The sequence below is a fragment of the Siphateles boraxobius genome, unplaced genomic scaffold (genome assembly GCF_051911475.1).
Source record: "Siphateles boraxobius isolate OS27281-9 unplaced genomic scaffold, OSU_SipBor_1 31, whole genome shotgun sequence".
Lineage (NCBI taxonomy): Eukaryota > Metazoa > Chordata > Actinopteri > Cypriniformes > Leuciscidae > Siphateles > Siphateles boraxobius.
This window is the reverse complement of record NW_027508931.1, coordinates 2,691,945-2,719,662: the sequence shown is the minus strand read 5'-3', so window position 1 is coordinate 2,719,662 and position 27,718 is coordinate 2,691,945. Positions and strand designations below refer to the sequence as shown.

General features: G+C 37.7%; 2 protein-coding genes and 1 long non-coding RNA gene across 6 annotated transcripts in view; 1 reads left to right on the top strand and 2 right to left on the bottom strand.

Annotated features, from left to right (window-relative positions):
* Positions 1–6,666, bottom strand: part of LOC143696717 (alanine--tRNA ligase, cytoplasmic-like) — a 28,169-nt gene extending 21,503 nt beyond the window's left edge. The window contains exons 1-5 of one of the 2 annotated variants that reach the window (XM_077193353.1): positions 6,235–6,666; positions 4,074–4,241; positions 1,807–1,995; positions 1,499–1,644; positions 1,223–1,414 (exon numbers count right to left, since the gene is read on the bottom strand). In XM_077193353.1, the coding sequence (XP_077049468.1) occupies positions 1,223–1,414; positions 1,499–1,644; positions 1,807–1,995; positions 4,074–4,217 (671 nt within the window). In that variant the 5' untranslated portion in view covers positions 4,218–4,241; positions 6,235–6,666. Of the gene's footprint in view, positions 1–1,222; positions 1,415–1,498; positions 1,645–1,806; positions 1,996–4,073; positions 4,242–5,643; positions 5,712–6,234 lie in introns of those variants that run through there. The other variant, XM_077193352.1, reaches the window with a different exon arrangement.
* A 215-nt stretch (positions 6,667–6,881) lies between these two features.
* Positions 6,882–7,043, top strand: LOC143696710 (uncharacterized). Its single transcript, XR_013186053.1, has 2 exons — positions 6,882–6,932; positions 6,974–7,043. It is a non-coding gene; the product is annotated as an uncharacterized LOC143696710 (long non-coding RNA).
* Positions 7,044–9,367: 2,324 nt separating this feature from the next.
* LOC143696700 (protein-glutamine gamma-glutamyltransferase 2-like) lies at positions 9,368–23,621 on the bottom strand. Of its 3 annotated transcripts, XM_077193322.1 has the most exons (13): positions 23,204–23,621; positions 21,618–21,794; positions 18,258–18,488; positions 17,593–17,711; positions 16,833–16,961; positions 16,507–16,684; positions 12,830–12,968; positions 12,481–12,584; positions 12,150–12,392; positions 11,179–11,445; positions 10,924–11,084; positions 10,030–10,166; positions 9,368–9,911 (listed from the first exon to the last, which is right to left on the bottom strand). In XM_077193322.1, the coding sequence occupies exons 1-13, from the start codon at positions 23,217–23,219 to the stop codon at positions 9,734–9,736; spliced, it is 2,079 nt and encodes a 692-aa protein (XP_077049437.1). In that variant the 5' UTR covers positions 23,220–23,621; the 3' UTR covers positions 9,368–9,733. The 3 variants fall into 3 exon arrangements, with proteins under 3 accessions (XP_077049437.1, XP_077049438.1, XP_077049439.1); XM_077193323.1 differs by lacking the exons at positions 21,618–21,794; positions 23,204–23,621 and adding an exon at positions 19,306–19,405; XM_077193324.1 differs by lacking the exons at positions 21,618–21,794; positions 23,204–23,621 and adding an exon at positions 19,274–19,299.
* Positions 23,622–27,718: the final 4,097 nt, after the last annotated feature.

The window sequence follows — 27,718 nt, the reverse complement described above, 5'->3', positions numbered from 1 at the left end:
TAATCAGGACACGGAGGCGTGGGCGCGTGAACTGGAGCGCGTCTCATAAATCAACCGAAACTCAGCGTATAAGATACTTGCCTCAAAGACCTGAGAAGTATATCTATAGAAAGCTTGAAATGTCTAAACAAAATAATTAAAAAACAAATAGAAATGGGCTGCTCTCTGCTTATATAGCCTAGGTTAATTCGTATGGAGTGTGCATTTCTCTCTACAGGCGCGTTCACTGCGAAGACGGTGACTCTGCATCATTAACTTTATCTTTGCAGTCGACACTGACAGAATTATTAATTATTAATAAACAGTTCAAATGTTTCATACATAATCATTACTTTTGCCGTTTTTTTGTGGCAAGCTTATGCGTGCGTTGAGATGCGAAATATGCAATATATTACGAAAACGCTCATTATGGTTTATCATTCTCTCCCATATAGTATACATAACTTCGTGCACGGGCAGCCCTACTTATTTCACATATGTTAACCAGCACGTCACCGCGGGCGTTCTGAGCGAGCGGCGCGTAATCTTCAGAAATGCGCTCTCCGCTCTGGAGGAAATATTACCAGCCCGTTCACATGCTCTGGTGTGAGACAATGTGTATCTTCTTCTGTTGTCTGAGAGTTGATTGACCGCTTTTAGATGCATTATTGGCATTGCCACCCTCTGGTTACATGAACGTGTCACCGCATCAGAACCGAAATCAATGGGGATTTTTTATAGAGAATAATCACACAACCTATTCGATATTCTATAATAAAATCAACTTATCGAATATTTGAAAATCGTGACTCATCCATAGCTCAGACGCACATATATAGATGGTTTTGATATTTTCTCTGTCTCCTTCCCACAGACATTTACGGGCGCTCGTTATCTCTAGGACCCGCCCCCTACACACATTAGCCACTTACAGTGGCCTTGCCCTATTCTTCTCACATTCATTGGCCTGCCACACATTACGGATTCATTGACGCGCCCCTTCCGAGTTTAACTGTAAAAAAAAAAAGAAAAAAAAGTGGGGGCAAATTTACTGGTCGCACATGTGCGACTGGATGTAAAATTCAGTCGCACACTCTCAAATGTTTGGTCACAGTCTGGAGCCCTGATATGAACAATACATTACATAAGAAGTGTCTTAAAAAATAATATCTTTAAGAATGTGTGAACTTTTAATAAAGTGTTTACCATTGTTAGTTGTAGTTAACAAGGAGCAGTAGTTTACCGGTTAAACTGGATGAACACCAGGTTCCAGATTTCAAGCACATTCGGGTCATCCATGTTGACCAAGTGGGCGGCATCTCTACCTCCAATGCGATCAAAGTGGATCTCGCTGCATGGTCCACATGGTCCAGTGTCACCCATCTCCCAGAAATTATCTTTCATACTGCCGGGCAGAATACGGCTCTCCTCCATTCTGGGACCGAGTCGAGACAAACGAGAAATATCTTACTATGATACATCAATACCTCAATAAACCTTGTACATATTTTGTACTCACCCCAAGTCCAGCCAGATCTGCTTGCACTCCAGGTCAGGCTCCAGGCCTGCATCAGCATGACCACCAAAATAAGTTACATAGAGGCGTTCAATAGGTATGCCAAACTCCTGCGTCAGCAGCTCCAGTGCCATCTTGCAGGCCAGGTGCTAGATATAGGAGGAGCAAAAAAAGAAATGAAGGGATGCAAAGAGAAAAGACCAAAATTCATTTTTCATTCATCATTTTTACAGCACATATAAAAATTCGGTACTATGAAGAGATAAGCCATGAGGATTTTACAATATATAACACCTCTCTCTATCCCTTACTTTGAAATAATCTCCAAAGGACCAAGAGCCTAACATCTCAAAGAAAGTGTGATGGTACACGTCTTTGCCCACATCATCAAGATCATTGTGCTTGCCACCGGCACGAATGCACTTCTGTGTGTTTGCAGCACGGCGAAGTCTGGCCATGGGGTGGGACGGGTCGATGGTGTTCAGGAAGATGGGCTTGAACTATTGAGAAGATGAAGATAACAATTAATTTACTATAACAAATTAGACACCCATTTACACTGAACAAAATCATAAATGTAACACTTGTTTTTGCCCCCTTTTTCATGAGCTGAACTCATGTACACAAAAGGCCTATTTCTCTCAAATATTGTTCACAAATCTGTCTAAATCTTTGTTAGTGAGCACTTCTCCTTTGCCGAGATAATCCATCCACCTCACAGGTGTGGCATATCAAGATGCTGATTAGACAGCATGATTATTGCACAGGTGTGCCTGATACCCCTTTTCCACCAAAAAAGAACTGGTTCGGAACTGGTGCTGGTTAAAAGTTGGTTCGGAGTTGGTTCAACTTGCGACCCTTCTTAGAACCTGTTTGTTTTTCCACTGACTAGAGCGCTCAGCGAACAACGTCGTTACGTCGCTATACGTCTCAGCTAGAAACACTTGCAAGTACATTACTTTGGGATTATCTCTAACTCGTGTACCAAGAAGGCTTTAAAAACAATTGAAATATGTAAGTCTTTCCTTTGATATGTAATCTTTTCTGATTAGTTATGTACCCCTGTCTTGTGTCTTTTTTTCTTTCCGTTTATTTGTTTTATATTGTGACTGTTTTCTTCTTTGCTTACATAATGTTTTCAATAAAAAAAAATTAAAATAAAAAAAAAGCTAGAAACGCTTGCTCCAACTTCAGGCATAACAATTACAATGGCGGACTACATCGTGTTTCTGCAAATGTTTCTCCTGGCTTTGCGGTCAGAAAAGATATTTTAGAACACATCTAAACCCGCCCCCAGCCCCCGACGTTAGCATGACGTGGTAAAAGAACGGTTCTCTGGTTCTAGTCCGGCAAAGCGTTGGTGCCGCTTTGGAACCAGTTTTCCTGGCCGAGAACCGGTTCTTTGGCTGTCGAAACACGGCTCCGAACCGGCTCTCAAATTGCTTTGGTGGAAAAGGGGTATTAGACTGACAATAAAAGGCCACTCTAAAATGTGCAGTTTTACTGTATTGGGGGGTCCGAAAACCAGTCAGTATCTGGTGTGACCACCATTTGCCTCACGCAGTGCAACACATCTCCTTCGCATAGAGTTGATCAGGTTGTTGATTGTGGCCTGTGGAATGTTGGTCCACTCCTTCGGAACACGCTGTTGTATACGCCGATCCAGAGCATCCCAAACATGCTCAATGGGTGACATGTCCGGTGAGTATGCTGGCCATGCAAGAACTGGGATGTTTTCAACTTCCAGGAATTATGTACAGATCCTTGCAACATGGGGCCGTGCATTATCACGCTGCAACATGAGGTGATGGTCGTGGATGAATGGCACAACAATGGGCCACAGGATCTCGTCACGGTATCTCTGTGCATTCAAAATGCCATCAATAAAATGCATTTTAAAAACCCTGATGAGGACGACGAGCATGCAGATGAGCTTGCCTGAGACGGCTTCTGACAGTTTGTGCAGAATCTCTTTGATTATGCAAACCGATTGTTGCATCAGCTGTCCGGGCGGATGGTCTCAGACGATCTTGGAGGTGAAGATGCTAGGTGTGGAGCTCCTGGGCTGCTGTGGTTACACGTGGTCTGCGGTTGTGAGGCCGATTGGATGTACTGCCAAATTCTCTGAAACGCCTTTGGACTCAGCTTATGGTATAGAAATGAGCATTCATTTCACGGGTAACAGCTCTGGTGGACATTCCTGCAGTCAGCGTGCCAATTGCACGCTCCCTCAAAACTCACAACATCTGTGGCATTGTGCTGTGTGATAAAACTGAACATTTTAGAGTGGCATTTTATTGTGGCCAGGCTAAGGCACAACTGTGCAATAATGATGCGGTCTGATCAGAATCTTGATATGCCACACCTGTGAGGTGGATGGATTATCTCACCAAAGGAGAAGTGTTCACTAACACAGATTTAGACAGATTTGTGAACAACATTTGAGAGAAATAGGCATTTTGTGTACACAGAAAAAATCTAAGATCTTTGAGTTCAGCTCATGAAAATGGGGGCAAAAACAAAAGTTTTGCGTTTATAATTTTGTTCAGTGTATGTAACTAGGTTCAAATCTCCTAACCTGGTTCATTCCGGCATTGGCAAAGAGCAGAGTGGGGTCATCTAACGGAATGGTGGCTGAGGAGTGGACATACTGGTGCTCATAGCGACGGAAGAAGTCAATGAACTTCTCACGGATCTGTGCAGCAGTCAGCGAAGTGTCCATGCTGGTTGTGTTTTTCTCAGGGGACTAGGGATATAAAAAACAAAAACAGCGGGTGGAGTAAACATGCAGCTGCAGCTTGTTATGCTATTAACCGTCAACAATCAAGGATGGTAACGAACATCTGCACACCTCAGGATCACCAAATTATCTGCATTCATACCGGGACATTCAAGAGACGAACCCGTTTAGTGAGGAAGTAAAGCTTGAAAACCCACTAAACAGACAAAATTCTAACTGCTAGACACTGGTAACCTATACTCTGAATTTGTCCTCTGCATTTAACCCATCCAAGTTAGCGTACACACATTAGTAGCAGTGAGTAGTGAACACACACACACTGCAAACCATGGAGACACATACGGAGCAGTGGGCAGCCCAGGGAGCAATTGGGGGTTGGATGCCTTGCTCAAAGGCACCTCTCGGACAATTCCCCCTGGTTTTGAGAATCAAACCCGCAACCTTTATGTTACCAGTCTGACTATCTAACCAGTAGGCCACGCCCACAACTGCCCCCAAATATGAGCACAAAGTGAGATTTTACTATTTTTTCACTAAATCATCATTCTTTTATTGCAGTTGCAAATAATATTTTCGAATTACTTAATGTTTTTCTTTCAGATGTATGGGGTCATTTGTGGATATATTAATACATTTATTCAAATCATTTATTTTACCATGGTGAATCAGCGGAGGGTAATGGCTATTTCATTAATCTGAAAGTTCTGTGCAACTACCACTACGGGCAAAATGCAAAAATTGTATGCGAATTTCAAGATAGTAGACTTGAATCTTCCTCACAGGAATATTAAAGGAAGCTCCTCAGCAGGTGGAGCCAGTATTCAGCAAACAATAGACATCCCTGAAGTATTTACAGCACCACTCCCTTTACAACTCATTCAAAACACAAAGACAGCTTTTTCCAAATGACAACTAGATAACCACTCCAGCCATGCATGCCAGAAACTGGACTTTGAAAATAGTTATTATTTTAATATAAAGCTGAACTTGATTTACAATCAATAAGTGCTCAAAAATAAGGAACACATTTTCGCTCGTCCAGTCAATGGTTTTACTGGACCCACGACCCATCATGTTTTTATGTGTCAGAATATACATGTTATTTTTTCTTTGCAAAAAAATAATTGGGGGGGGGGGGGTACTAATAAAAACCTTACTGATATTAAATCTATTCAGGAACGACCTGGCAAAGACTGCAGCAAAAAACAAAAAACCTTCAAATTCAAAAGAAATTACTGGCCCTTTAGTGCAACCTTTTTGTTGAATCCTTGATAAAAATGTTAAACAATACATAGTAAAATGCATGACAATGCTTTGTGAAGGACATGAGAAACGGGCACTTAACATGGTGCAACATTAGTGAGCAAAACAAGTCCACAGACCATGACCTGCACACAGTGAGGTTCACCTGACAATAGAAGAAAGCTTTGGCACATAAAAATGTGAGATGAAGAGCCATTATGATGTTCTATAATCCTAGAGGAAGTATAACACGATTTACTACAATACGAATACCTACGAAACCACATTCCCATGAATACAGAACCATATAAACGCAAATTACATGATAGTTTTACACCTATATAAATAAAAACTAATGTTTTTTTTTTGCTGCCTGCATTAACCAGTGCACTGACATAGGCCAAACCCCTATAACGTTAGACTACAGTATTATGCAAGTGCTGACTTGTGCACATCAACATCTCCATCATGATTTGCATTATCTGGATTCTGTATTAGACAAGTAACCCAGTCATTATGTCAAAGTAACTTACATAAAGCGGTGAATAGTACAGTCTATCAGATTTTTCTTTTGTCTTTATTTTACAATAGCATGCTTCCTCTAAGCACGAGACTAGGCTAAGCTGACAATCCAGTCATTCACTAAACCACCATGTAACTGGATTCATACAGTCTCATGATACTGTCCATAAAGATATATAGTAAAAACAAATGACATATAACGTCATGAAACAAATATAAAGCTAATGAAACTTACGAATAATAATCTTACAGCCGCTTCAGAAGCCAGTCACACTACTTCCCACGCCGGTTGAAACCAAAACGAGGAGAGACGATAAAGTGCCGCCAACAACATAGATGATTGGTTTAGGAAGAGTGATGTTTCAGTGTACGTAGTTTCTATTGGTTTAGGATGCTGTCGGTCAAGACAAAGACGGGACTGGATATGTCAACTATGCTAAGGACGGAACTGGATGATGCAATGATAAAGTAACAGTGCAGTAATATTAACTTTCTTATTTATTATCTTTATTTGTCATACAGTCGTGATTTACAATCTGCCTGTTTTCTTCTGGTTTATAACATTTAAAAAAAAAAAAAAGATGTTATATGTTTACATAGATCATTATGCGTGGTCATTTAGCCTAACTTTCTTTTCTTCTTCTTCTTCTTCTTCTTCTTCTTCTTCTTCTTCTTCTTCTTATTATTATTATTATTATCATCATCATCATCATCATCATCATCATCATCATCATCATTATTATTATTATTATTATTATTATTATTATTATTATTAGTAGTAGTAGTAGTAATAGTAGTAGCAAAGAGTATAGAAGAACAAGAGGCGAAACTCAATAGAACGTTCCATTGCAACACCCAGCACCCAGCAGCAGCGCTACGCTCCCGCCATTTTGGGGTGAAAGCGCCTCGGCAGTCCACTAGTGTTGATGTGTCGTTCGCGAACGAGCCGCTCTAAAAGCCGATTCTTTGAAAAGAGCCGGACTTCCCATCACTATCCACTAGCTTTTTGCTGTCGCTATGGCAATATCAGCTGCTTTGTAATTTTTTTAAAGTAGCCTACATTAAAGATCAAATCCAAACTGAATGATAACAACACAGAATAACTACAATCCCTAGACTAGTGATCATCAAATCCAGTTTATTTCACAGACTTAGACAAGTTTTCTACTTTTTCCCCACAAAACCTTTAGTATTAGCATTACAAACACTGAATTAATACCAACATATAACAGTAAGTAAAGGACATGCTATATCAGATAATTGGGAATGTTGGACAATATTTATATATAACAGCAATAGAATAGCTTTACAGTCAACTGTTTTTTGTTTGTTTGTTTTTTTGCAGTATACTATTTTATATTAATAACCGTTAAAGCAAGACTATGTAAACAAAAAACACAGCCACTGTCCATCATGTTCTATAAGATCATCATGTTTGTAGCATGATCCCGGGGATTACCCATACAGAAATGTAATGTCAATATAAGTAAATTACATATATAGCCTAATGTCAGTGCCCATGTATGTCTGCTGCCTATATGAGAATATATGCAAAATTCATATAAACACATAGACACATGAAACAATATAGCAAAAATGGCTGTTTTCATGTAAGTGCCATATATATTTTCCCGTATATGCACATAAATGTTAAATATATGTAGCCTAAGACGCATATGTATGCATATATGTACTTATTTCAATGCATCAGTATCACATGCATGTATGTTTACATATTATTAAATATGTGGGAAACAAATATGTATGTCACATATTTATACTTAATGTTGTCCATATATGCGAGAAATACTATAGCCTACTCTGTAATATATGCAGATATATGTTATCATACACAGTAGATTCACTCAAATATTTTCTTCACATGTTTGGACACATAAATGTTCATATATGTTGCAGGCATTGGCTATATTGTGTTCTCAGATAAGTAAAATATATGTATAGATATATGTCATGCTATTTAAAATATAACATATATTACATTAAATTTTTGTATGGGTAAAAAGTACAAAATATATTTCAGGCCTAGTGGAGTTGGTAGGTAATAAATGTGTAAAGTTGCATTAAATAGAAATACTCAATAAAGCAAGAAAAAACTACCTCAAGTGTGTATTTAATGATTGGATTAACTGTTATCTGTGCTGTTGTCCAGCAACTCCAGTTGGAATTTTCACCCCAAAATGGCGGATGCGCTACCGAAGCGCCACCTAGTGGCTGTTTCCAAAAAAGCATCAGAGTTTCGCCTCTTGTTCTACTATACTCTTTGGTAGTAGTAAGTGGTAGTATCATACAAGCATTCAAATGGATGCAGCGATAGTATATTCAAACTATGGTGTGATAAAATGATGAAATATTTTGTACAATTTTTGCAAGGTAAACGTTTAAATCAAGATCTTGTTTATGCACAAACTTTAAACCCCACATTCTTCTTTCAGGAGACCAGCAGGATTAGTAAATAGATTTGAGTTTTAAGCCATATGAGAGAGTTGATCATTCACATGACGGCAATGGTGATATTATTTACTCAGAAATGTACCTGTAATAAATGTCACCTGCTCTCTGGTAATGTTCAGAGGTGTACAGTAGGCTACATTTACTGAGTAGCCTACTGTAGCCTTGAGTATTATTTTTTCTGGAAACTTTTTACTTTAACTTCACTATATTTGAAAGACAAATCGTACTTTTTACTCCACTACATTTCTCTCAAGGTCCTTAAAAGTAGTAACGGAAGTCGAGAATGACGTCAACATCCAACGTCAGACATTGGATTTTGGTAACAAAATAATGTCGGGTTCATTGTGATATTCATACTAAAAAGCAAAAAAAAACATATTCATACTAAAAGCCAAAATACTTTAAATAGGGCACTATTTGAAGGAAAGTCAATTTGTGTGTCCGAAACCATTGTGGACGTTATTGAGTGCACTTATTCAATTTCACATTCAATCTTACTACTGGAACTGTGTTCTAGAAATAAATTTGATATTAGGCTTGTTCGACTTGAACCGGCGCTGCGCAGACCGATCGGTTGATGACATCAAAGTACCGCGAGAGCGATTCAAAAGCATAAGGAGCCGTCTGCTCTCTAATCGCTCTCGCGGTACTTTGATGTCATCAACCGATCGGTCTGTGCAGCGCCGGTTCAAGTCGAACAAGCCTAGAGATATGAGGGTAGGTAAAATCGGTCTTTACAAATTTTACTTGTAACGGAGTAATATTTTACCAGTAGTATCTGTACTTTCACTCAAGTAAGGAAGTTGTGTACTTTGTCCACCTCTGATTATAGCCAAACCTAAAATAACATTGATAAACACTTGGACAAACATAAAATAGTATATCTGACAGTCATATTTACATGCATGTATATATTTTTTTATTATTACATTTATTTCAAACAAAACAACAACATTATCCAGAAAATACAAAGTAAACAATTGTTTCTGGGAATTTTACATGCAGAAAAATAACTTTTGTGGCTTTTATATTCTGTATGAAAGCATGCAAATATATCATTTATGATCATAAAGTAATTATAAAGGAAGTGTTGCATATATATATATAACATTTATAAATATACATAAACGTTCTTAAAAAGAAATAGCAAACAAAATATAACAAGTAAAAAAAGCTGTAAGCAAGCCAAGTATAGTGCATTAAATGGTATTATTTACAAAAACACTAAATGATTTATGGTTCTCTAAATTGTACATATTTGTCTAGATTTCTGTGACAGCATTCATATTGCGCATTTTTGTTCGAACAATGATAGAGGCTTCTCCCTTGACATCTCTCAGTCTGTCTGAGTCAAAGTCGACAAGCAGTTTCCTCAGGCCAGCACGGGTGGGTTTGAAGGAGAATTTAACCGTCACACCCTGACCAGCTTCAATCTTACCACTAGAGAAAGAGAGATATTAACAGTCAACCATAACTTGGATGTCTTGGATCATGTCTAATGAACTTTAGGAAATGTATACGGTGTTTTACTTGTGTAATTTCTAAAACTAGTACATACTGTGTTTTTATTTCTCTGGCCTCTGTTAGTCCTGCTCCCTCCACGGTAAACACGCCTCCTTGAAGACTAACAGGCAAAGGATTGGTGAAGGCGATGTGTGCTGTCAATTTGCGTGATACAATCGCATTTCCAATAATCTGAAATGTAGAACAAATGTTGGTTATTAGTAAAAGTGGTCAATAAAGACTCTCTCATCATTTACTCACCCTCATGCCATCCCTGATGTAAATAACGTTCTTTCTTCAGATAAGCAAAAAATAAAAAAATTTAGGAAAATAATCCATCTCGGAGTCCATATAATGTCATTGAACGGGTGCTGCTCAGTTGATGCTTGAAAAACCAAACACAGTGACCCTACGACCCCAGCGGATGAATCAATGTCTTCTGAAACAAAATTATGTGTGTGAGTAAAAAAAATACTAAAAAAATTGTATTTAGTATTTTAAAATAAAACATTTTTTATCTATAAATCATTGCTCTGCTCTACTGCCATATTATCATGAGAGGGACGTTGTGAGACGTTTTCTCCTCTGTGCTTCCTGGTTCATTCTCACGCAAACTTCACAATGCAACTTTATGTCAAGCTGAATTGGTGAACATGTCTTAGATTGTTGGCCGGAAGCTATGCTTTATAGTTTCAGAAGACATGGATTTAGCCACTGTGGTCGTATGGATTACCATCATGATCGCATTGTGTGGTTTTTCAAATGTAAATTGAGCGGCACCCATTTACTGGCATTATATTGACTCACAGATATGGATTATTTTCTTAAAAATCTTTGTTTGTGTTTATCTAAAGATGAAAAAAGAAAGTCTTATACATTGGGGATGACATGAGTGGGAGTAAATGATGAGAGAATTTCTCATTTTTGGGTAAACTATCCCTTTAATTACCTTGATATGAAGTACTGGCATTTTCAAGGGGATGTTGATTTCTTGCAGGATGATGTTGTCTTGATCAGTGGGTTGAAGGAGGGCTGTGACCCTTATCATGTGATGTTCAGACACACACCCCCCATAATGGTCATACTGAAGTCGCAATACTTCTTTATGAGCTAAAAAAGGATGCAAAGATATTTAAGAAATTTTTGTCAAGGACAAAATTTGTTTGCAGATGTCATATGTGCAACATAATTTTGCTAGTCTTACCTTTGTAAGCTGGTAATGTAAGAGAGGATGTCTTTCTCTGGCACTCTCCGCGGTGGATACTATTGTAGGTTATTGCGTTTGACGTGACTGTGAGTTGTGCATCTGTGTCCTCCCTGCCAGGATTATACACCTCTATGAACACATCAAAGTCTGTCCCATGTATAGCTGGAGCGTGCTTGATGAAAAGCTCAAGCTGTCCTGGCACTTCATTCTTTTGGCCCACTTGTCTTCCTGCCTTTTTATAAACCTGTCGCTCCTTCATTGAGCCTGTGGTGGGACAAAGCATTAATATCAAGTGTCAAAAATGTCAGAATCCGTTGGCATGGACAAATATAAATAAAATGATTTTCTTAACAATATGTCTTATTGTGAATAATTCGCAGGTGAAATGTCTTTCTTTTTTATGCCAGCATCATCGAGACTGATATGAGAATTTGAATGATATTTATAATATAAATTAAAAAAAGAAAGAAATGTTTCCAGTACAATAGAATTTTATACAATGAACTTAAAGTTACCATTAAATCAAAATGGACAATTCTTTTTTTTTATTTTTTATGAATATTACAGTATTTATTATGATTTATCCATGCACATCATTGTTTTTTTAATTAATGTGCCCTCATAATCTTTAATCAAAATAACTTCCCCTCTAACATGCAATGACATCTCCGATGACATCTTTACGGTTGCGAGGGCGAGACAACCTGTCACTCACATGACTTAACAGCAATAGCCAACCACAATGATCCAACGATCCAATCAATTCCCGATGGACAAAATCAAGTCTCGCCCTTCATTTTTTCTTGTTACGCCATAACAGGGAAGAAATTACTATTGCAACTTCCGTTTCATGCAGAATTTAATATCAGAAGAGATGTCACAGATCAAAAATGAGTTGAGTTTAGTTCATTATAGAGTGTTTCAATAAAGTTTAAACAAATGAGTAGATTCGACTTGTTGGACATTACCTTCAGGATATTTGTAATTAGCAGTAATGTCCTCTCTGAAGTCTCCATACACACTCTTAGTACTAATGTTCCGTCCAATAGTTTTACTGTTTTGGGACACTTGAGATCGTTCCCCATCTGGATGAACAATCCAGACAATCAGATCTGCGTTCACCTCAGAAAACACAAATGGGGTGTCGTACTTCAACCCCACCTCTCCTTCCTTGACTGCACGGACTGGGCAAGGCCCACAGCAGAAAACTCCTATAAGAACATGGAAGAGGATGTAGTCAAACTAATATTCCATTTTGTTATACTTTAAGGAGTAAAGCTTGCTTATAAAAAAGATTACCATCACTCCTTTCTTGAGGCGTTGGATCTAGCACCTGCCATCCCTCGTAACCTTCTGGGAGGTCATCGCGTTTCATCCAGGACTCAACCCAACAGTGGTAATTCCTGAAAAAAAGGACGAAGCTTACAGATCAGGGACTACAGACGAGAATGTTTTTGCTCAGAGTTATTCTTTCATAAGTTATGAAACTTATGCTTTAACTTATGCCTTAAGTATCAACTTTTTCTCAGATCTTTCTCCTGTAATTGCTTAGGAGAAATAAAAACAGACAGAAAATGAAACACAACTGTGGTCATACATAAAGGGTTTAGAGCTATAGCCTACATTTTATGTGGATATCATAACTTACCAGATGCTGTCCTTCCTTCCTTCAGACACACTTTCAAGTTGATCATCGAAGATATAATCCACAGAAATGTTTGCATCAGTGTCATGAGCAGATGAGTAATTAGTGATGCATCTGGTTGGAATGCCAAGACAGCGGAGGACTGTGGAAAGGCGAAGTTACAGATCACGTGTAAGACTGACACAGACAGAAATAATAACAGTAGTACGCTATTCTGAATTTAGCAAATGATTCAGAAACCGCTCTGATAGTTCAGGTCAGAGAAGAATTTTACTATTCACCTCATTCATTCGAGAATCAGATTACAGTGGTTGCACTGTATGTTTTTGACTCATTAAAAGGACTCATTAGAGAGTCACTTGTTCATGAATCGGACTGCTGTTCGTGTGTGTTTTGATTCACTAAAAAGAACCGTCACATAACAGTCATTAACCCTTGTGCATCAATTAAAAAAAGTTACACATAGGTACACAGAGGACAAAAATGTCCATGTTTAAAAACTGTCATAAGAATGTGAAGCTTGGGAGCACAGACATAAGTTTGGTATCATTTTAAAGAAGACCCTTGGCAGATTATTGGTGAATTAAAAAAATTATAATAAGTAAATCCAAAAAAATGTATATTGGTATAAGTTTATGAAAATTATTTATGAAAATTATTTTATACAAAATATCTATTTTATAAATCAAGTTGAACTCTAAAACGGCAAGAACATAAAAGCCATAAATCTAAATAAATTGTGTTCCAAATTTGAGGATGATATCTCAAAAAATGAGCTTTCGGTAAGAGTTTGTTTGGGCACAGTAACAGATTTTCCCCATTGGGTGCCAGCAAAACTCCACTGGTGCACACAGTGATTGGATTTTAGATTTGCAGTTGAGTTTTTCTCTCTCAATATTACAAACACACACATGCACACACACACATTTTTTTTTATAACACACAAACTAACCACTCTCTGACATCCATACCAACACACCCACACAAATATCGTTGCATAATTTATCCAATTGGCTCTATAATATGCCGAAGCAGAAAACAGGAATAAAGCGATATTTGTTTTATAGGCCAAACCCCAAAAAATGGCACCATCTGATAAAAAAATAGTAAAAATTAAAATTTTGAAGCCTTTTCAACAGAATTAAAGCCTCTTAACAAAGATTGCATCATTTTATAGTTGAATGGCCCTGAGATTAAAAATTGCAGTTTTAATGGGTTTCAATGGGGACACTTTTGTCCTAAAGGTGCTGAGTGGGAGCATTTTGTGTAGCTAGTGCAAAAAAGATTTTTCAAAGGAAATGGGGGTGAAATAGTAAAATTACAATAAAAATACATACCTGTGCCAAAATTCATGCAGTTAACATTAACAAAAAAAAATAAAAATTACACATAGCTACAAAGTGGACAAAAATGTCCATGTCAAAAAACTGTCATAAAAATGTTAGGTTTGGGTGCAAAGACTTAAGTTTAGTCTCATTTTAAAGAGGACCCTTGGCAGATTATTACTGAACTTAAACAAGTGAAAACTTGGATTTTAGATTTGCAATTGAGTTTTTCTCTCTCAAATATTACAAGCACACAAACACATACACACACACATTTTTTTTATTACACACATATACAAACCACACTCTGACATCCATACCAACACACCCACATTATCGTTGCACAATTTATCCAATAGGCTCTATAATATGCCGAAGCAGAAAACAGGAATAAAGCGATATTTGTTTTATAGGCCAAACCTGGAAAAATGGCACCATCTGATAAAAAATAGTAAAAATTTAAATTTTGAAGCCTTGTCAACAGATTGAAAGCCTCTTAACAAAGATTGCATCATTTTATAGTTAAATGGCCCTCAGATTAAAAATTGGAGTTTTAATTGGTTTCAATGGGGACATTTTTGTCCAAAATGCGCTAAGTGGGAGTATTTTGTGTAGTTAGTGCAAAAAAATTTTTTTTAAGAAAATGGCGGTGAAATAGTAAAATTCCAATAAAAACACACACCTGTGCCAAATTTCATGCAGTTAGCATTAACACAGGCAAAGTGATCAAAAACACAAAACTGAAAAGGACAAAAATGTCCATAAGGATGCACAAAAGGGGTGGTTAACTGCTTTTTTTCTTTGCATGATTGTGTTTATGGGGTGCAATATAACATGTCTTCTTGTGTTTTTTTTTTTTTAAAGCCTTATTTTTCATAAATTTCACCTTTATTGTAAGCCGCTTTCTCCTCTGTCATTTGAACGACCGGTTGACTTCCTGATTCTATGAAACCACTCCCTCAGAAACAGGCAATGGGCTCAGATTGGTTAGTTGGGCCGGTGTGTTGTAATTGGCTAAACTGCGTAGTGCACGTTGTCCGGAAACTTCACGCCCATTACCTTTACGGGCGAAAGTTGCATGTGCTCCGGTCAAATGTAAATAATGTTTGAGCCAGAATCAGACCCAGAAAGTGGCAATGAAGAGAGTCAAGCAGAACCTCCCCACGGCTCTTACAAAACTTTTCTGAATGGTAATTTTTTTTATTATTATTATTCTATTCTATTCTTTTCTATTCTACTATTATTATATAAGAATTTCGATACGCTGTTACTTGAATTTGCTACTACTGCTTGTTAGCTTTTGAGATACGGGTTTCTCCTGATTAAACATTTAATATAACTGAATAAATGACAGAGTAACTTTAAAAAAACGTTTTTTTAAAGTTATTGTTTTATCGATATAATGAACAACTGTTTATCTATTCACAAAACTTAGTTTACTCAGTGTATCGTTTTCTTTAGGTGTACACGTTTGTCTTATACACACAAAATAGCATCGAACTAACTGGTTAAACAAACAGCATTGGCATTGGTTTACGTTCCTGATCAAATCGAAAAATTACCTCATAAAGTATACATGGAAAATACATTTACAAAATTAGTACATAATTACAAATTCAAGTCCAAAATGTTTGTTCGCGTTTGTCATAGACACACGAAATAGCATAACTAAGTGGCTGCTAAAGCCAGCGCTGGCATTTGTTTACGTCCTTGATAAAAACTAAAACATTACGTCTGATATAAAACATGCAAATACATTTAAAATGATTAAGTCTTACTTAAAGGTTCTGGCCCAACAACTGCTGCCTCTGGTTTTAAAGATGGAACTGCTTCATGCTTTAGTAACAGTTTGTTGTTGCATCCGGCATTGAATTTGTGGAGATTCTGGAAGCTGTCTTCCGTAAAATGCGCAGCACAGAGAGCTAAATTACGATTGTAACATTTTTGCTTACGTTGCAGATACTGCAGATACGTTTGCAGATACTGTTCATGCACCAACAGCAACATTACACACTATTTAAAATGAAAAAAGTGAAATCGCAATCAACCACCCCTTTAATCCAACTGGTACTGTATATTTGTATTCACTATAAAGAACCTCCTCATAGTTAATTGTTCATGAATTGGTCTGCCCTTATCGCATTATACACGTTTTGTTGAATAAGAAGAACCGTGTCATTTGTTTGTGAATCAGACTGCCATGATCGCGTTGTACATTTTTCCCCACTATTTCGTGGTGCATGGTCTTTTCATTGCATCACTGCAAACCCGGAACTGTTGTCATGCCGCTAAAGATTCAGCAGCAGGAGAGAAAAGTGGTGCAGGAAACAATGACACTGATTCTTTTTTTCTCACCTGTGCATGCCACTCCTGTGAACACCCAGCACTGCCCATAACGTACTTTCTGACCTCCACCCTCACTCCAGCGCCTCAGGATGGGCACACTGCCATTCCAACGTGTAGGTGCCACCCCATCACTGTACTCTCCATCCCAGCGCCCAGATACCACTCCGCGGTCATCATTAGAATTCACCTATTAATGCAGATTATGTATGCATGTAAACCACTTTTTATAGTGTAGTTAAATTCAGTAAAAAAGTAATTTATGCCTGAGAAAATATGATTTAAAAAAAGAGGTGGAGACAACGAATGGCCTATTAACGAATCAATAGATGTCTTACCATGGCAGTAATAGTCCTGCTAACATAAACAGGGCTTGCTCTGTTGACAATGTCCATCTCTGAGTTTTTCATGGCAGCAGGCGAATTGTCCAGCACTTCAAAGCAAATATCCACCACATCTTTCTCAAACTGTTTGAAAAGAAAATGTAAGTAAAAATGTTTTACTTGCATCAGTGTTAAAAAGTAGGCCTACTGAGGGGTATAGAGGTTTTCTTAAAGGAATATTCCGAATTAAATACAGTTTAAGCAGTGACATGCTGTTGGTTACCACAGAAAATAACCACAGAAGCTTATCCACCTGTATGTGCATAACAGCACATATTGAGATTATTGTGGTAAATGCTGTCCGTAGTGCCTAACTTGCATTTTACAGAGAAAGCTAAGAACAAAACCCATCCTAATGTGGTGAATTGAGTTTTTATTGATCCCTCAGACCTCCAATTTCTGCCTGACTGAAAGGGGACAGTCACTTGTTTGTGAGACAGATATTGTTGTTAAAATGTTTTACATCTACAGAGAGTGATTACACAGCAGACATGCGGTTCTCCTGCCACCGATCTGTAACAATTCACACTTTGCCTCATCTGAATTCCACCACCATGCAACATCACCCATAAATCCTGACTGTGTGTCAGTCATCTCAGGCCGTGGCACTTTCTCAGAGAGGGCAATGACCACAAGACTGACTAAACAGATAGGGACTGTATAAATTTGGATCTTATATCTTTGGTGAGCACGTGTGAATGCATTTATGGGTTACCTGGCCAAAGTTCCATGGCACAGTGGTGATATCATCCCATGAGCCCTGGTACAAGATCCCGTTTTCATTTAAAATGTACTCATGCAGCAGTTCCTCACTGGGAAGGTACACCGTGTCATCTACAGGAAGAAATATAATTGAGCTTTGTGTTTAAGCCCATAATGATCACATATGTAACAATTCTTTTGAATTTGGTTTAACAGCATTCTTTCGGTGTGATATGTTTTTAAATATCATTTGAATATTCTTGGCTTGCCAAAACATTTGATAACATACAGCCTACAATTTTTAATCCCAATTTGTGCTATAAAGAATCTAAGCAAATTTCTTTAACTTAATAGCAAGGACATTAACTATAGCCTACTATAAAGTTTTAATAATCATTGTAAGTAAAACCTTGACAGCTGATTAGAATGCTCAAGGCTTTAAAGAACTGGTGAATTTTAAGACCCGTTCACATGATCACATCAAGGTTGATTATTAAAATGAGAACTATATAAATTTTAATAATTGTTCTAATTATATGAGAAATAGGGAAGTCCACAGCGCACCGCATTAATATCATCTTCCGCTTTAAATAAAAGAAATCAAATGAAACGTTTTTATGGAAGAAACAAAGTCATGAATTTTGATTTTTCAGGTGAGCAATCCCTTAAAATACTCACCTTTGCACCAGGGATTGAAAAGCAGGTAGAAGGTCTGAGGCTTGGTTTGCTCCAGGATCTGCCCATCAGCTGAGAGCAAAACCACAGTCATGCTGTACAGACCCACAGGAGCATCAGCAGGGCTGTGGAGGGTCAGCATCACCTCACCCTGAGCATTACGCTGACTGAACCACCATTTCCCATGATCCTGCTCTGAGTCTGAAACCTTCAAGACCACTTCATTATTCTTACCTGTAACACACAAACGTATGCACAGAAATTAGATGATAAATATGGCTTTGCATCACTGTAAGAAAAATAACTTTGAAAAATTGTGGAAACTGACAATAACATATATTGGATCAATAAATTACTTTCAAATAAGTATCACCATATAAAAAGATGCATTGAACTACCGGTAATATAGCTTAAAGGACACCTATTATGCAAAATTCACATTTACCAGTTCAAAGGTACCAGTTTGAACATAAATGTGTGTCGGCAGTGTGTGTACACAACCACCCTATAATGATAAAAATCCACACATTGCTTTTTTTTTTTAATCCCCATAAATCATAAGCAGTGTTTCAGAACAAGCCGTTTTCAGATTCGGGGCAATGTGACTTATTTTTGCACAAGCCCCGCCCACGACTGTTGACGGACACTGGAGTTTCCCGCCCCTGAGTGAGCTAAACAACACAGTCCGCCATTGTTTCGACGCCGGAGCAACTGTAGACAAGAATGTCTCCTAAGGCATTTAGGTGTTTTGTTATAAGATGTATGGATCTGTAACAGTTCGTGATCCAGCTTACAGTCTCCTGGCCAATAGGCCTAACGTACTGATCACGGCAGAAATTAATGTGATAGCGCACACTTTATGACAGCTCATCAAATTAGGTACCAGTTTATTAAGCACCCACTGAAAATGTGTGTATATAACTTATTTGTTGACTGTTAGTTGTAACAAGTGTTTTGTGTACTTCGCTGTGTATGTTGATGATAATGAAAGGGAGAGAGAGAGAGTTTATGGATAATACTTTAATGCGCACTTCTTAACGTTATAACTTACTGTGTTTATCCAGCTCTTACAGTGATTTTCTAGAGTAAAACTGACGCTTCATCTTTATATTTTCACCTATCATTTTAAATTATATTCAGTCAATCTATCTAGTCGAAGTAAAAAAAATGTTGGCTAAAAAATAAAAGGTATAACGTTACGGAAAATCAAAATGCGGCTGATGAAAACCGTTGGTTTGGAGATTGGAGAATTCAATGCGGATGCGCGGGAGCGAGCGACCGTGTGTTCAAGTCATAGGTTCAAGTTCAAATTTATTTATATAGCACATTTAAAAACAACCACAGTTGACCAAAGTGCTTAACAATGACAAGATCCACACAAATAAACAGAAAACAGAGCAGTTTCGGTACTGTGGCGGGGTTTAAAACCAGACTGGAATTTTTCGTAGATACTAACGTACAATCATCTAAAAACGATTGAAGTTGTTTCAAAACCACTCTTTCCAAGATTTTCGATAAAAAGTATCGAAAATGTTTGTGTACCGTAACGGCTCTGGTTACGGCTCTGGTAACGGTAAGTTACCGTACCGTTAACGGCTCTGGTTACAGATATTCATCGTCACAAGTTTCAATACGTTATGGTTAGTATTGAGCACTGAAATTATTCTCCAAAGTTTTGCTTTATAAAGTTTAAAAAGGCATTTTGTAGAATCGCAAGTTCATTCAAATTGGTTTCATGATCATGTTTTACCGGTGACTTAAGTTACAATACATAATTATTTTATGGTATAACGTACTAGACAATAGTTTAATTTTCCTCATGTCATATAACTTTACTGTATGCCTAAAATACTGTTTGATTGACATCGTATATGTAATTTGAATGATATGTGGACCATGCTGGGTGCTGATTTTCTGATTCATCAGTTCATTTTTTATCGCTCATCTATTGCTGTGTCAGTAACTTTAAAGGGATAGTTCACTCTGAAATTAATTTTTTATAATGTTTAGCTTACCTCAAGGGCATCCAAGATGTAGGTGTCTTTGTTTCCATAGTATTTTCAATTTTGATATTTTTTAGGTCAAACCATTCTTGTCTGTCAGTCATATACTGTAATGCGGGCGCTTCTGTCTGCGCAAGCGCCGGAATGCCCCGGAAGTGATCTGTAGTTGAGATTTCGGAAGTTTTACCTTTCACTGTGAAGGTCTAAACATATTTAGATATACAGGAAATCGCAATGGAAGACGATTTCGGTATATCAACAGACAATGTTGAGTTTTTTTCACAACCATATTTATTTGAATCTCTGTTCTGTGTAAACAATGAGTAACGTACACGCGCGAGAGATCACTTCAAGGGCTTTCCGCCAGCTTGCGCAGACAGAAGCGCCCGCGCCCTCAGAGTACTTGGACGTGACTGTGATTACAAGAGGTAAAAACGATGTAAATACTGTTCGTTTTCTCACACAAACCGCTCGTTTTCGTGTCTTAGGCCATCAATCTGTATTTACATTTACGAGTCATTATATCATGTTTAATTTGGACTTCTCTGTGCATGCTCTTTGAGGTGGACCCCATATACCTGCATTATGACTGAAAGACAAGAACGGTTTGACCTAAAAATATCAAAATTGGAAATACTTTGGAAACAAAGACACCTACATCTTGGATGCCCTTGAGGTAAGCTAAAACATATCAATTCATGCTGTATATATTTACATACCACAAAATAAAAGATAAAGCAAATCTACATCGACTAACACAAGTCTCATCCTCATTATAATTAACTTCTGTTCTGTCACTTGCCAGATGTGATCCAGGGGAACTTCGTCATTAATGCTAGTTTTATTTGCAGATTTTTAACCTATGCAGTGCCACATTTGAAAGTTCTCTTTGCTACATCAAGACATCCTGTTAAGCAGAAGAATCATCATGAATGTATTAATGTCCCCCTGGCTGTAGTCAATCATTTTATCCCTCCAAACTCATCTTTGATTATCAAAACCACATATTTAAACTTTTTTGCCTTAAAATAGCCTGAATGTAACTTTACACCCCTGCTTAACCCTCGTTTATTTTACTTGATAAAGACCTGTGGTTTAAAGGCCACCACACTTACCTAACCTAGTGAGTTGTCTTAAACTCCAAGGCCTGGTTTCACAGACAGGGCTTAGATTAAACCAGGATTAGGCTTTAGTTCAATTTGGGCATTTAGTCTCAGACTAGCTTAAGCCTTGTCTGTGAACGGGGGGCAAATATACAGATCAATCTAAGATTATTACAGGTTCAAGCGTAGTCCAAATCCTGTGAGCCATCTGTCTTTCTCGCTGCTTAATCTGTTACTCTCTCCATCAGATTACTCACCCAGGTGTAGTATGAGGTTGAGCTGGTGGTCTGGGATCTGTGGGATGTGCTCATTACACTGCAGGACTACAGAGAAGGGCTGACCTCTGCGCACCAGCAGACGCTCCGCATCCATCTCCTCTGTGCGGTGAGCATGGTTATTCTCATAACACTGCAGATCTAAGTCACTCAGTATGGCTGGACACAAAAGAAATTAATAAATATACTATATCCAATATTCTAAATATTCACTTGTTTGTAGTGAGCCTCTAAAATGCTCTGTTACTGAATGGTGCATGCAATATTTTTGGGTGGCTACATTTAAAAAAAAAAAAAAATTGGGATTGATTAGTGATAGCAACTTTTGTTTTCCAGCCTTGCTGACAAGTTTGATATATGCACTGGAAATGCCACACACAAGAAGTGTTTCATTACATAATTTCTTCTTATGAACTGCAGTATTGACTTGCATTATATTTGCATACATTATCTTTCTATGTATAATGGGGTCTAAAAGTCTGTGACGGAAAAGTTATGACAAAATATACTGAATAAGACATTTTTAAGATCTATGTCTCTCGTAGGCTCTAATCAAAGGTAAGCAAATTGTTAACTTCCACAAAAAGTCAAATGTTCTTGCTTCCACTAAGAACAAGATAGTATTTGGGATGTTTTCAAAAGTTCTTACTCTCAACATATTTAGTCTGCATATTAGATGGGGTCAAATTACAAATTCCTTTTGGGGAAGAAAGATAATATAATAAACTGCTGATGATGTTTGTCAAGTTTCAGTTTGTGGTGGCAAGGGTGTAACTTGCAGAGCAAACTAAAACTTTTTTTTTTCTCACAAAACATAAAAAAGGCTTACTTTTTTGGCTTACGGTGCTTTTGTGAAATGCAGCCCTGATCAGTTTGGATTCTCCTTATTGCTTCTTGATGCTACATTTAATTTTAATGTTACTAGCATGCAACTTTCTTTTTCGCTTTCCAAGATGTGGCTATAAACCTCAGACCTCACAAAGAGATCCGATACTGGACCAAATAAAATATCAGTCTGCCAACAAGTCAGTAGTCCATATTGTCTCCATATTTATTTTAACAATGCATAGCATTTCTAACCCACCTGCCCAACATGAAACACAGCCAACAGAAGTATTGCCACCAGGAATATTTCACTTCAACCTTTAGCATCTTATAATTTTGCTGTTTGAGAAATAATATAATTTATTGAAATTGTGTAATAATTTTTTCATTTGAACCAGGGTAGAAAGTGGAATATAAATTAAAAAGCGGTTTGGAGTGCAAACCTGCAGTTTCTCCACTAATGGAAAAAGTATCATTCCAGCCCTCTTGGCAAAACTCTTGACCACCCAGACTGCCTTATGTAATATATTTGAATATTATAATTTATAAACATCACAATCCCATAAAAAACAACCTTTACAGTAATTAATTAGTAAACAAAATATATTATATTTATAATGCAAATCTGTGTAATAGGTGTTTATGCTAAAAAGCACACTATTATACACTATTAATACTGAACTGACTTTGAGCTTAATAATACAAATATATTAAGTGACAGAACATAAAAGTTATTTTCTTACCATTATGCCTGGCCATTGATGGTTTACGTCTAACACTTCTTGTAAGTGATCGGTGAGGCTTTGTAAAATCCTGCTCTTGACGTTTTCTGTAAATTTACGTAGTCCAGTCCAAGTCAGCTGTCTTCCCTGTAACACCTTTGCTTTTTTAGGATCCGTTTTATAACGACAGAGCATCCACGCCCCCTGACGCCCCACCGTCTCAATAGTTGACTGTCCTTCTTACTGCAAAAGACACACCCTGACTCACACATCCTCCCTGTGGCCTTTATGACCTCTGACATCACACACGCATACAAGATCCTCAAACAGACAGAAGTGCTAGGTGTGTACAGACAGTGATCTGTGTGTGTAGCTGTACCTCTGTGGAAAAAGGATGAAGGCTAGGGAATGTACTACAACCGGCGTAATTTCTGGAATCACGTCATTCCTGGAAACGCTCTATTTTTTGCCTAAGGGCCAGGGTCACACACAGGGGCCTTTGTTAAAAAGAGAAGTTCTGATGGTTGGGTAAAACTTCCTTAGTATTCCATAGATCTACTCCACCTCTATTTTTCTATTTTCAGTTACTTTTTAATTTCTCTGTAAGTCTCCAATTTAACCAATGGGAGAAAAGAAAAACTGAATTAACACATGTTCCGGGTAACGGGAAGGGCTCAAATGTTGGATTTAATAAGGCTACACTTTTTTTCTGGCATGAAAAATGAAAATCAGGCATTTGACTTAAGCTCAGTTTTATTTCTAAGTTCAACAGCATGAAGGCAGATGGGTCATCAAATATTTTCAGAGACTAAATAAAGCCTTTCCTCCACAAACTTTCTCTGTACAAATGAATTTAAAACATGCATTGAATTACATGCACGATATAGCAGTTTAACATATATTATCTATAATGTGTAAAGTGTAATGCACTGGCATGAAATGCCTGACGTGTCAGATAAAGGTCAAAGAGTCATATTGCGGAAGCAACTTAAACTTCTGACATAATTTTGTGAGAAATTTCCCTACTATTTGTGGAGTTAATTAAATTCCATTAAGCTCCCTCACTGATGTTATGACAGCATTACACTTTTAACAACTGGGAGTCACATAGATCATTAGAATTCTCTTTCCCAAAATAAAGTCATGTGTCTGCTGTATTGTCTGGAAGAACAATGACCTCTCCGGCATTGGATTCTCACCATGCTGTGACATTACTACAGTGCTTTTTGATTACACAGGCACACAGAAGGGTCTCTGTCTTGCTTATATGATAGGAAGCAACAACACCATACCACACCTACACATAGAAAAAACATTATTTGTGCATGTGTGTGACACTGAGATGAGGAATGCCGGAAAGGGTAGTTTTCAGGAAAAAAGCCCACACCACCTCTTCCACAAAGCAAGCACAAAGATTATGAACACAGATTTTAGTTGAATTTCACATTACGCTCTAACTGATTAATCATCATAGAGTTATCGAAAGCGTTCAGGTCGCAGTCTCCTCATGAGGCGTGGGTTCGAATCCCACTTCTGACAACTTTTTTTTTTTTTGTGAAAAGGTTAACTGGATGGTTCTCCAGGGACCAAAGTCTATTTCATACCTCACAGAGAGTAGATACCAGCAAAAATAAACGACAACAAGTCGTTGCAACGTCACAACAAGTGACTACAAATGAACAAGTCAACGAGCGCAGTACAGAAATGACTCTTATAAAGAGAGAGGAAGGTTCAGAGGTTCAACTCGCGTAGTCTAGCTACTGTAATTTGTCAGACCTCTACTGTACGGAAACCATTTTACTGCAGAGGCATTGGAACAATCTGAAAAGTGGGTGAGGGAGAGAAATATAAATGGAGATACATGTAAAAATGATTGCTAAAAAATTATTTATTTCCCTTTAATGTTTCACATGCTGAGTTAACAGTAAACGCCATGACTCTTGCTACTGACAGAATTTCCTGTTTTTCCTATAAATAATATTTTTTGTAGTTTTCCTATTTGAATTGAAGTTTTCAATTCTAAATGGATTTTATATTTAAGCGTAACTCTTCTTGTATTAAGAACAAACTCATTAAATATTAAAAGAGACCTATTAGCACGGCAGGTGACATTGTCAATTCAGAACGCAGTGTCCTCTCTCCTGAACACGTTGATCAGTTGATTTTTTTTAAAGAAAAACCTCAAAAGAGACCACTGCACTTTAGCACTTGTTTGATTCATAGATCTTATGTTGTGTGAAAGATCAAATGTCAGATAAGTTTGTTTTATTTTTGTATTTTTATATCAGTTTGTTTTATTTCATTTATTTATTTAACTAGAGAACCTCAGTTATTTGCACTATTTGCACCTCAGGTACTATTGCACATGTTTGGCACAAAAGACTGGAAGGCTTTATTGACTTTATTGACCATTATAAGCTTGATTGATTTTTATCAATCTCCCCTCCATTATTAATTTTTATTTTTGTTGTGTTTTTGTAAATGTCCCAATTGGGAAAGAGGGTTTAATTTTCAAAGTGTTTAATTAAACATTCATCTTATATATCTTTTGGTTGCATTTGTGAGTTAATAGAAATGAAACTGGTTGTGTAAAGTGGCGCATAATATCTAAATATCGATTAATTGATCGATATAGCAATGAATCTAATCGTATCAAATTTTTTTTTTTGAAGGATCGGCAAATATCGTATCGCTGGCTGAGAGAATCGATATCGAATCGTATCGTGATGATCTGTCCGATTTACACCCCTACTATTTATTCCCCTTTTTACAAGATGTAATATAAGTCTCAGGTCTCCAACAGAATGTGGCTGTAAAGTTTCAACTCAAAATACCCCACAGATCATTTATTATACCATCTTGTAAATGATGATACCATTTTTGAGTGGAAAGAAAATCATTCTGTTTTCTGAGGCACACACCCGAAGCACGCGGACGGAAAGCTGGATGTCAGACGGTGCGTCCCGTGAGTATTAAACTAAGTTCTCTTTCACGTTTTATTGTGCTTTAAAGGTACAATGTGTAAAAATTGAGTATCTACTAACAGAAATGCAATATGGCATCCATAGCTATGTTTTCAGTGGTCTATAAAGAACTTACTTAATAAACCGTAATGTTTTTATTACCTTAGAATGAGACATTTATGAGACAACCCCTTCTATGAAGGTTGACATATTGTGACGTCATGTTTGTACCGTAGCCGAACGCGAACAAACAGCGCTACAGAGCGCGTTTCGTCACTACCTTGAAAGAGAAGCAGCAGAAAGCTAGAAGCTAGCCATAAACACCGTGAGTAGTGACTTTTCCCTTGTCAGTGTAAAATATGTAGTTGGATTGTTTCATGTAACTTAGTTCTTCTTCCTCGCTGTGTTAGGGCTTTAATATGTGGGGATAAATATGATGGTTACGTTCGTGAGACAGCTCAGAGAGACAGATTAGTACTCTTGTCATTGACCGTAAAACAGTAACGTTACAGGCATCATCAACCCGTCGATAGCGGTCGACAAGTCGATCTTTGAAGCATGTTAAGTCGATCGCGAAGAGTTTTCAAAATCAGAGAAAAAAGGCCTATTGTGTGTAGTAAATGGCTAGGGGGTAGCGGAGGCGCGCGCGCTGTTACAATCATGCCATTTTTGCCGCCCGCACCTAGGGCTCAAGCCTTGTTTATACTCGACCATAGTACTCGACGCGCGAGCGCGAGTCTCCGCTGACTGCGCGCACACCTCTCCAAACGGACGAGGCGTTGTGATATTCTGTGAAACGACAGGGGGCGACTCGGAGTAATTCTCCTGTAAACCACCAGGAATCATATGGGATCAAATTCCCGCCAAATGTATTGCGGCCACGGATCAAAATATAATAAGCGTGAATCAAAAAATAACAAGCATGAAAAAAAACTTTAAACACATTAAAAAATATTTTTTACAAAACTTAAACTTGTGTTCATGCTTTCTTTAAAATTATGTTTTCTTGGTTTTATTACTCTGTACTTTGCGCTCTCTTTCATTTTCTGCTCATAATTTATTTTTTTGTACGCTTGTGCTGTTTTTCTCTTCGCTCTTCTTTCCATGTTCTGCGCTTGCTCTTCCAAATGTTGCAGTTCGAGTTTCATGTAAATTAGGGCGGGCTTAAGCGTCACCATTGGTCCACTAGTTCTAGATTGACAGCTCCTCCTCTAGCCAATCAAACGAAGAGGGGAGTTGACGTCACTCCAATGCGACTCGCGCTACTGATGTTCTCTCGTAGCTACAGGTGAAGATAGCCATCAGCTCAGCTGGCAAAAATCTTTCCGTGGCAGGACACCGTTAAACTGTATGTGTGTCTGCAACTCGACCTGTTACGTCTACCTGGCGATCCGTTATCGTTAAATTCGTCACCCTAACGACGACGATCTGTTGTGTCGTCAGTTGACAGTTGTGCCTGTCTGACGATCCATCATATTCACCTTTAATGCCCTGGCCGAACCTTGCACTGTGAGCGTCGATCTCCTGCGAGCCACACAACAGTGTTTCATTAAAGAATTCCTGATTTGAACGA